The following is an 11,101-nucleotide window of genomic DNA, read 5'->3' on the forward strand; positions in this document are numbered from 1 at the left end:
TTCAGTGTTTAGAAAATAACCGTTACACTGACGACGTGAACTCTAGCTCTGCGTGTACATACCAATGTCCATGAAATCCTTTAGAAGGCTATTTTGACTCAAAGAAGTGACACTCAACGCCAGCTTGCGAACTTCACCGTACACTTATTGAGGCACTGTAACGGACTGTGTGTCCTCTCTGCCCTACACGTCAAGGGCCATTCCACACCGGATAAGTCGAAGCAACGCTGCTGAATCAAACATGGCACTGTGTCACCACGCCTTGAAGAGAAAAACTGGAACCTCGACCTCTCACTGCCGTGGGGTAACACTTTATACTCTTTTCGGTACGTTTGTTCTCCTAATTTTGCCATGTCTCACGCGATCACAGGAAACTTACGTTAACTTCAAAAGGGGCTCTCCGAGCAAAGTAGTGTGGCTCGGAGACGAGGTTTCCCTGTCGTGTTCGTTAGACATCGACTCAGACCCAAACAAACGTGGAAACAATAAGGACCTGTTTTGGCAGAATGGCGATCTTGTGAACCACTGCCGGGTGAACTTGAAGAGCATATCTCTTTCTACGACAGCCGATGTGAATTGCCCTGACGGATTTACAGGTCATGTGAGCGCCAGCAGGTCAGGCAGGGATACGCTGGCGGTTGTGTTCACGATGAGGTTCAACGCTACCAAGGCAAACGAAGGGAGGTACCGTTGCTTCGTGATTGGTGCTCTGCCGACGCCGTTCTCTGCTTATACAAGTGTAAATGTACTGACCCCGCCGACTTGCTCTGGACCTCCCTCGCTGTCGTCGAGCGCCGTCGCAGGGGACGGCCTCGCAGTGTTTTGTACCACTCACAACGGCGGAAATCCAAAATCGTCTTTGAAATGGAAAGTGAGTGGAGTCGATACCCACGGCTCGGAAGGGGGGTCGGTATTGAACGACATGACCATTACATACACAAGACTTCTGAAACCCTCCGACCGCGGGTTGACATTCGAATGCATGGAGAGTAATCCAAACACGACCAGTACCAAAACCTGTAGTGTTGCTGGACCATTGGATGTCCTGTACGCTCCTCGTGGGCAAATAACCCGTCTCAATATTTCCAAAGATTTTCATTCAGACATTGCAGTGTATTCGTGTCACTTCGACGCACATCCAAAAGTCACACGCCTGGAATGGTTCGCTGATGGGAATCGCGTCCGAAGCGGTGACTTCGATGACAATTTCATCGTAGGAGGAGATGGGAAGTTACTGTATGTATTGCAATATTCTCCCCCGGGTCAACAGATCATGGACACGTCCTTAGAATGCAAAGCCGGCAACTTGGTCGGAAACGTGACCGTGAATGTCACCCACACATACACAGCGCCACCAGCGGCGAGCCCGGCCAAGTCGTCCCCTGGTGTGTCGGTGTCATTGGCCATGGGTACTTTCATAACAGGTGTCGTCATAACAACCGTTATCTTTGTTTTGGTCATCTTCATCCAAAGAAAACGAAAACAAACTCACGACATAGAACAAACACCGCAGTCCGTGGAATTGCTGACCTCTGACCTGGCGAAAAGGTCAAACCGGTACGAGCAGACCGAGCTACCTAACTCGAAACTGGCGGAGCGACAGAAATCATCAGAGAGTGCAGCGTTGAATCAAGGCGATGAGTATGACGACGTCAAACCAGCTAATTCAAACAACGCCAAAGGAGCGTCGCGAACTGAGCCAGTGTCCGATACAATTGAAGACAAAACGACGGACGATGGAAATCCACCTCTGGTCAGACTGGAAAGTTCAGGCTACACACGTTTGAACGTCGACGATGTCCCGGATGACTACTACGAAACAATTTACACAAAACCGGACGGACCAGTGTCACCAGTCAAAGAGGCAACATACGCAAATGTGTGAAACTGTGTAAAAGTCGCATACGAACCTTTTGAATTCATAGACTGTACGGTAGATACTCCATATCACTCTGTCAAGGGAATCCCAGACTGCAATAACTTGACATATGAGTGGTGTTCCATCGAAAGGGCAACAGACTCGATATTGAGTCTGGTTTGTATATCCAATTTTCCACACAGTCTCGTATTTTCTGAGGAAGGCGACTTGGGTAAAATAAACAAGCGCATAACGAACAGAACTGACCACGTTTAGGCGTAGTGAAGCTAGCATATATAAATAAACATGTACAAAAAATTCAAAGAACACTGCCACGATCACGCCATCTGAACCAGGGGTGTAAATATACTCAAACTTTTACATTATTGTTGAAAAGTCTGTTGTTAATGTATACCTGTCAATAGTTCATAAATTTCATCGTTTTTTTTCCAGAAATGTATCGTTTTTGATGGGGAGGTGAGGGGGGGGGGGTTAAGCTGGCAACTAACTTGAAATCCAGCTGTCTCGGTGCATCATCTGAGCGACTGCGGTTTATTTAAAATTACATGTCACATCCTACACTAGCTGCAGTACTATAGCTCGAGCTTGTGCCTGGGTATTTGGATTTTCCGACCCAAATACCCAGGCAAAACCTGGAGCTACAGTACTCCAGCTAATTCAAATGCCTTTTGCGACAACGTCGAATGGACAGCTTAAACTGAGGCAGTCTATTAAGTCTAGTTGGGTGTATAGCCACTACTGTCGGCTGCCAATTCTGTTGAAAGCTGATATCGGCGAAATTTATTCCTTGAGCGCAAACATCTTTATGATTAAATATACACATTTAAAGATATCGATAAATAGTTTAGTTTTTTTGGACTGATGAATTCTCTAACACGAAGTAAACTTTCAACTCTATATATGATACCAGTCCTGTTGAATTGCGCTTGTCAGCGACCCAAACACTTCACTCAGCGAGCTAAACAATTCTCAGCTACCCAAACACCGTCTCTCTACTCAAAAACGTAAAACAAAGTAGGCGCAGCTCGCATGTCATTCAACAAGCATAGGTTCCCAATGACAACGAATATGTCACATGGCGTTATGCGCATGATTTCATGTGATTGTAGGTGGTTGTAGAGTGAGTTATACGTGTTCTCCAAACACAGAAACAGCACATCATTCGACAGGAGCAGCCATCAAAACGTGTTCGCCGACGTTTGATCTTTTGTATATGTGTGGGGGGAGGGGGGGGGGGGGATGTGTGCAGGTCGATTGTCACTATTCACAGCAACTTAGGGAGTCTATTTGCATTAATTTACTTTAGGAAAAAGGAGTAAGAAACCGCAGTTCTTTTTAAGAACAAATGTCATTGAAATATTACCAACATTTACAGCCATTCCGAATCTTCAGCTATTTTTCTGATACTATAAAGATGTAATACTTTCAATAATTATACCTGACTCTTTCTACATACTTGGCGTGCGATATGCATGTACACGATTAACGTTGTTTTGCGAGAACAATTGTACAATTAAATGTTCCCGTCTAGCAGTGTTTGCATAGATGCTGGTAATTTGTATTCGAAACGTACCCACCACTCCATGCAAGTTGATTTTTGAACCAAACACTTTCTCGTGAGGTTAAGGGGTCATACCACCTGACAGTGGTGAGTTGACAATACGTACCATGACAGCATCATGTGACTGACCACTGTTGTCATATCACCTTACCCTTAATCGCATGACTTCCCCCCCTCCACACGTAGTGAGTTCAACAAACCCACAAAATTAGCAAGCCTAGCGGCTCGCACGCAATTTATAAGATCAAAACAAAAAGTACTTTAGTAAAGTCAAAGGCTGTACATGTAAAAGGTATACTGTCACCTGTTCCAATTTTGCCACAGTTACAGTGGAAAGAGAAAATCTAACCAATCACAGATTTTAAGCGGGTGGCCGCTTTTTAAAAACAGCGCCCTCACATGGGCATTTTGAATACCAAGGAATGCCCCCTTTAACCATATATGGGCATATTTAGATTACAGGTGACTGTATACCTTAAAGCTGTCTTCCCCTTACAGCAACTAAAACTTCAAAAAAGGGGAAGTATTTGCCGTCAGCAGGAATACAAACAACCGCTGCAATAACCCAAATACTTATGTGGCTAGGGGGGAATATAGAAGTAACATGTAACATTACTGCATTAATAGTACCAAAGTTATGAACTACAATTAAAGGGAGGTAGCCATCGGAACTGTGCTCAAAGGTCGCTAGGGACTCCTTTGACCAATGTACATACTGTACCTTGGTAAATTAGCGATTGATGAAAGTTAAAACACGTTTGCCATAATGTACATCGTCAAATTTAAATGTTGCAGCTACGTTGACATGATGCATCTAAATATAGTGCATAAAATAAATTGTTTGTGAACAAGAAAGCCGCACATGCGCAGTTCCGACGACCGCCTCCAAACTTGTTTCGCCTGACGCATTGTTACATGCATATACATGTACGCTTCAATGCAGCTGTGGCGTTGCTGTACAATCACGAGTATACGAGTGTATGTGAAATCATACACTCATGATCATCTCCCCTCCAGCGTCAACGGTGTACGTCAGCGAAACCAATGAAATTTGAGTAGGTATCTTTAATCTCGATGTAAGCGCAACGTAATACAGTTTCATATGCAGGCTCTGTTGGACGTACAAACTTTGCTTTCAGATCATTCACACATTAATGCTACACCCCTTCCGGTTTCGAAAGTACCTTCATGATGTTCTTACAAGTCAATGAGGTGCGAGTGTTTCATCGACGCGCAGGTTAGTCTTCAAGCCATGCACACAGTGCCGATCCTGTCCCATAATTTCAAATTGCAATTGTGGGAAATTATTTTCATTAAAATATTTAAGTTGTCACTCTAGAAAGAGACAAATATGGTGATAGCTATCCTAAACTGAGAGATCTCTCTGCGCTACTACCAAGAAGTGGAGCGTAGAGAGCGCCCTCGAGCGACGGATCTTTCAGTTTAACGATAACCAAGACTCAGACTGGCCCCTAGTCATCAGGCTTTTTTTCGGCAGCTGAGTCACTGGGCCAAGGCATTCACCCCGCGATCTATAAAACAGCCTACCACTTAGTGCGACAGTCTGCTGAAGTTTAGTCCTTCAATTTATTATTTTTTTACAAATTCATATGCCCACAGATTCACAGGCGAAATGGACGTGAATAGCCTAAAATATTATATTATCTTCGTAATTATTGAAACAAGATTATATACTTCTAGTGTTTGGATGCCCCGGGCGACCACCTATGTCACACATAACTCATACACGTACAGCGATTTTATCGAGTGCTGCTCCGCAGAAAGGAAGCTCAACCCGGATGAAATAGTATCTTGGTTTCAGTGATATCAATATTTCATAATCACGATGTAATATTTTTAATAATTACGAAGATAATATCATATTTTAGACTATCCACGCCCATTTCGCCTGTCTGTGGTTGCGCGTGTCATCCCGCCACATAGATTTGCTCCAAGTCTGTGCGTACAAATGTATAAATATCAGAACAGATCAAGAGTAAATTCGAGGAATAAACTTTACCAGATGGTCACACTAGTGGCAGATAGGCTGTTGCGTAGATCATGGGGTGAACACGATGGCTCGGCCGGCCCGTGGAGAAAAGCCAACCAACTGGGGCCAGTCTAATATAGCCACTGCGTGTTCAGCTACTTGTTCTAAAACGCATTTCAAGCTGCAGTTGTAGTAACTTTTGATTCGTTTTCCGATTTCTTTTATTTCTTATTCCACGATTCCATGATCAGGGTCGAAATACATAGTGTTCTATCGTAGACCCTAGAGGGTCTATGGTTCAATTCGCCGACGCAAACAGATATGCTATTGTTGTTGGAAGCAACTGAGTTTCAGTCTGGCGGCGGACTAATATTTCTAATTTGGCAGCAAGAACTTTGCGTCATGTACTCATGTGTTGCACCACTGATGCGTGTTCATAAAGGATGTATTTGTTTTCCCCAAATAAAAATAGGCTAATGACATGCTATCGAAAGCTGGGAGCTATGGTTGTCTCGAAGCATATTCTTGATGGATGCAAACAGCTACAAAACTGAGAATGAAATCATTCAGATTATCAGTTCTACATTGGTACACAATGTCATTACATTTCTAGATTAGCAAACTTGGTGGTATGTTCGAAAATAAGAGCGCAGGATTATCACGTATCAGGGCTCGTGACTGAAGCTTTACAATCTCTCTTACCGTGAGCAAAATATACTGTGGTCACGAACACTGCGTATAGGGTGATTCGGAATGTTTTCCACTCATAGGGAGATGCCTCTACCAGGTGCGAGAATTGGTTTTGTTTCCACAAATTGCCGTCATACTTCTATCTAAATCGTTCAATGATAAGAGAACCTTAATGTGGTTGATGAAAATAAAATGGCACGGTTGAGTTTTTTGTTCATTTTAAGTTATATTAAATTTGCATCTACATTACAGCTGATCTCTGATTGTCATATAATTTTCACATATCTATTTTTGCAATACCTTATTTTCACAAAAAAATATTAAATCCGATATGGATTATTTTTTCAGACACAAGATGAAAATTCTATGTGCTTCAAGGGCTGCAAGAGGATTTTACACACACACAGCAAACATTTTTGAATGACCGAATGTATACCTGAGGCGTTATTTAGGGAAAGTCAACGACCCGTCAGCAATTCTGGCAGTGACGAAATATCACGCCTGCTCTACATCAATGGTTTAACCTGAGGTGCTACAACATAAGCGTCTGAACACTTCGATATATCTGATTTGATTGGATTTTCATCAATTTATTGACAACAGTTTCTGCAAATCCTAGAAAATATACGGACAAAATTTGCCATAGACAGCATGATAATTATGTTTAATATGAGCATGTAATTTTTGAAGTTTAACAATCAAAGGGAACATGGACGTTTAAAATCATTCTTACAATCTTACTCTCGAGAGAAAGAGCATTAAACCGCGAAGGCTGATTAGAGTTTATTTATCCGTGTGTTTTCAAATTGTCGAATCATACGGTGGGACGTATTTTCATAACGCTGGTCTTGTGTTCTCGCAACTGGCCGCCGTACTTCCACAGAACGCGTTCTGGGTACCTGCCGTTCAGGACACAGTCGTAACAGTCGTGATACCACCAGCCGCCGTTGTTCCAGTCCGCGCAGTTGCAGAACGGACTGCACTCGTCGTTGTCGCGGTCCCTGGTCGTGAACCTCTTGCCATCGTGGAACTTGAACGAGTCGTCCGCGTCGCCTTCGATGAACGGGCCGAGCCGCAGTGTGTAGTCGAGTTCCTCGTCTTCGATCCTAAAAGTGGCGTAAATAACATGAGCCCAGTCGCCGCTCAGGTTTTCCAAGTCCACCCTGAGTTGGTAAACTCTAGTCGTCGACGTCAAATTGAAAATCAGGTCATTTCCGAGCCAAAAGTCACCAAAGACGTCACCGAAGCCGTCTTTATAGTCCTGCCATCGGAGATAGAAGTCGACAGCTCCATCTACCCGGCGTTGAAAGACCAACCATCCTTCCCCGTTGTGAAATTCACAAGGCACCAAAATTTGACATGGAAATTTTTCAGGCCAAACCTCGTAGAGACCGTCTGTGTCGTATCCTTTGTTGGCCAAATCTTGGCAATCTGAAGAGAAAATGATAATAGACGTGTTTCATGCTTACCTTGTTGTCAACATTCGATGCTGTAAAGAGTTTCTGTTAAATATGTTTTTTATACAACCAACAAGACTTTAGTCTGATTTCCTTTGTATATTCCTGCGCTCCTGTAATAAATTCACGGAATCAGATAATTTTCGCAGATGTACTTTGATTCCAAAAATACACTTATTCGCAATAATGCACCCCCTCTCGGCCCATAATGGACGAAAGCAAACTTTATACGACATAATTTACGAGGCGAAGATGAGTACATTATGGAGTGCAAAGTTTGCTTGAGTCCATCATGGGCCGGAGCGGGGTACATTATTGCTATTATTTTATAGTTTTGGCTGTGCAAGTGAACTTACAGAAAACATCTGGAGCCGCTATGCTTTATTATCGGATACATTATTAGTAATAATCTATGGAGATTATTAAGATGACGTCACAAAATGCAGTGGTATTGATAAAGCTACAATGTAATAGTAAATAATTAACGTATTAGTTTGCGATGTTTTTCATTTAAGTTATCCCCGTACCCCTGATTTCGAATAGAATAATTCACAAAATAACACTCATTTAAGTTAGGATAGGGCAAAGGAATTCCATCGTGATTCTCAGAAATTCCTGTCCCTATAATGCGAAATTAACTTAATTTCAACGTACCATAGTATCTCGGGGCCTCCATAACTCTGCGTTCGTTTTTTTTCGTGGAACGACAAACATCCTTTGAATTTGGACGGCTGGCGACTTTTTCGTCCCGATTGACAGATGTCGATGTGGTGGGACGCAACTTGATGGTTACCGACCTGTACGAATACCAATCACCGCGCCACGATTTCCACATTATGCCGTCCTCGAAGAGCGACTCATAGTTGCCGTTGCCTGTATAATAAAGGCCGTTCAGGTTGGACTGGGGACACACGTCGAACCACCACCCCCCGCCGTGCCTCTCTCCGTAATTCACGTTCTTCACCCCGTCGTTCGGTGCGTCGTACGTGGAGAAGGGTCTACCAGACTGATACGACAAGGAATCGCCCGCGTTCCCGCCAATGTAAGCACCCACGTTGAGTTCGTAGAAATCGAAGTTGTCCCGGATACTGAAATCATCATACACGGCCACTGCAATCGACGCAAACGCGTCCGTCAATTCGATTCTCGCTTCATACTTCTTCCCGTTCGTAAAGCTTAAGGAATGTATCCGGTCATTGCCAAGCCAGTGACTGCTTTCCAGATCCCCGAAACCTTGCCGGTATTCTATCCAAGTGCGATTGAAGTCCTCTTGCCCGTCGACTCGTCGCTCGATAACAGTCCAACCAATTCCCTCGTTCACGTTCATATCACAACTGACGTTGAATTCAGCTGGCGAGGATATCGGGTAAATAGCGTAGATACCACTGGTGGTTATCCCGGAATCATAAACGTCCTGACAATCTGTAGCAAACGGGAAATTCGTGACAAAATGTTCTTTCTTTCGATCAAATGCAGTATGTTAGGAGAGGGGCATTTGATACAAAAACGCATTTTCAAGCGTTCAGCACTGTTCTGGTGTACGTGTGATATAGCTATTTGCACAACAAAGGTATATTATAGGTATAATACAGGTGCGACCAAGCACTGTATTATTTCGCGGATAAAAGTGATATTAGTTAAAGTTTAAGTAACAACACTAGTCTTCCAGACTATTATGCAGGAGTATGCAAAAATTGCGTTTGAAATCTTCGTCATGAAATTATTTAATACACCTTCTCTACCAAACTTTGCTTGTAACCAGCCACCGGGTTCTCTTGTTTTTCGTGTTATATTTCCAAACTTTTACAGTAGATCTATAGCTTTTGAAATCCTATAAATAGCTTGTCTCTGCCACTATTCGTCTGTCTATCTCTCTCCCTCCCAGCCGCTCAGTCTGTCTGTCTGTCTCTGTCTGTCTCTGTCTTCCTCCCTCCCTCTCTCCCGCTCTGTCTGTCTGTCTGTCTGTCTCTCTCTCTCTCTCTCTCTCTCTCTCTCTCTCTCTCTCTCTCTCTCTCTCTCTCTCTCTCTCTCTCTCTCTCTCTCTCTCTCTCTCTCTCTCTCTCTCTCGTCACCGTCCCTCATTAAAATTTACTGTCAACAGGATGTCACAATTTGGTGATTTGTTTCATGCATGAGACATCACGAATTTAATCGATCACATTCTCAGAGCAACGTCTTAAACATAGACTGCCAAATACTAAGTACTTACCATAGAAGCGCTGAGCTGCCGTCAACTGTGCCAGGGCAGTTACAAGCAGGAACCAAACAAAATGAGATGAATTTCTTTTCATCTTGCTTCTCGGTGCAAAATCACATGGAATTGTAGTATAGAGAATGGCAGCCCTAATGAACACTGACAATATTTAAGCGAACTCGTACGCCCACAACTAATAAAGCAGTGAAGATAAGATAGTCTGCAGGGCTATGAAAAAAGGGCATGACGGTACTTAAATACACCAACAACGTTGACCCCTATCATAAACAACTGTCGATATCACATACTGTGCTAAATTATAATCTAAACAGTATGATTTATTGACAAATGGACCGCGTGATCGGTTTTTGGCACAACATATTGACCTTTCCCCTTCAAATATTGTGACATCCATGTTTGTGCCATGACGAAAACCTGTCTCAGAGGATATCCTCCGCATAAATACATAAGTTTTCTCGAGTGCATGATTGTGTGTAACTTTTGAATAAGAAACGGTTGAATTCCAGATACTCGTCCCCCAGCTCGTGCTTGTACAAATTTTGCTTGGGAGCTGCCTTTTGCCTTCCAATTTTTTGTGACTCATCGAAAATCCGCGTGACTCATTTACAGCCATCGTTTGGTAACGAGTTTTTCGTTGTTACATTTCACAATTAAGCGCGAAAGTCAACCTTTGTCACCTGAATAAGATATACTCCAATTTTTTTTGGCCAAAATTTTGCAAAAAAGCTGTAGTCAATAAAATGTAATATCCATTTGGTCCAAAATTATGAAGAAAATACTGAACAATTTAGGGACATTGGTAAAATATTGCACTGAAATTTTTGTAGGAAAATTACAGCACTCAAAATGTTAATAAACACCATATTTGCTTTATCATTCATGGGTTCATGTGATCGATAAGGAGCAGCTCAGGTGTATACTTCGATTTTTTATGCTTTACACGTTGGATAAAGTTTCCACTATCCGGTCATCCTGTGGACATCTCGTGTTACTCGATTTTGTTGTCGCGTCCCCATGTTGCTCGGGGAGCTCGAGTGTCGGGGAGGGGGCATGGCTGGCTTTGTTGTTCCCATCGTTTACAGGCAGTACTTTGACAAGTGACTCCGCTTCACTTTTATGACATGTTATCTGCCTTTTTTTGTCTTGTCATTTGTAGTGCAGATCTTGTGTGGCGTTCAGTAGCTCTTCGTTGCGATATTATAGTGAAGATGCCGAATATATGAATGAGAAGTTATACCTGTGTGTGTGTGTGTGTGTGTGTGTGTATATATATATATATATATATATATATATATATATATATATATAT

General features: G+C 42.8%; 1 protein-coding gene across 1 annotated transcript; it reads right to left on the reverse strand.

Annotated features, from left to right (window-relative positions):
* Positions 1 to 6,684: 6,684 nt before the first annotated feature.
* On the reverse strand, positions 6,685 to 10,064 carry LOC139133270 (uncharacterized). Its single transcript, XM_070699797.1, has 3 exons — positions 9,787 to 10,064; positions 8,232 to 8,999; positions 6,685 to 7,551 (listed from the first exon to the last, which is right to left on the reverse strand). The coding sequence occupies exons 1-3, from the start codon at positions 9,866 to 9,868 to the stop codon at positions 6,935 to 6,937; spliced, it is 1,467 nt and encodes a 488-aa protein (XP_070555898.1). The 5' UTR covers positions 9,869 to 10,064; the 3' UTR covers positions 6,685 to 6,934.
* Between the last annotated feature and the right edge of the window lie 1,037 nt (positions 10,065 to 11,101).

Source organism: Ptychodera flava, chromosome 5, assembly GCF_041260155.1.
Source record: "Ptychodera flava strain L36383 chromosome 5, AS_Pfla_20210202, whole genome shotgun sequence".
Lineage (NCBI taxonomy): Eukaryota > Metazoa > Hemichordata > Enteropneusta > Ptychoderidae > Ptychodera > Ptychodera flava.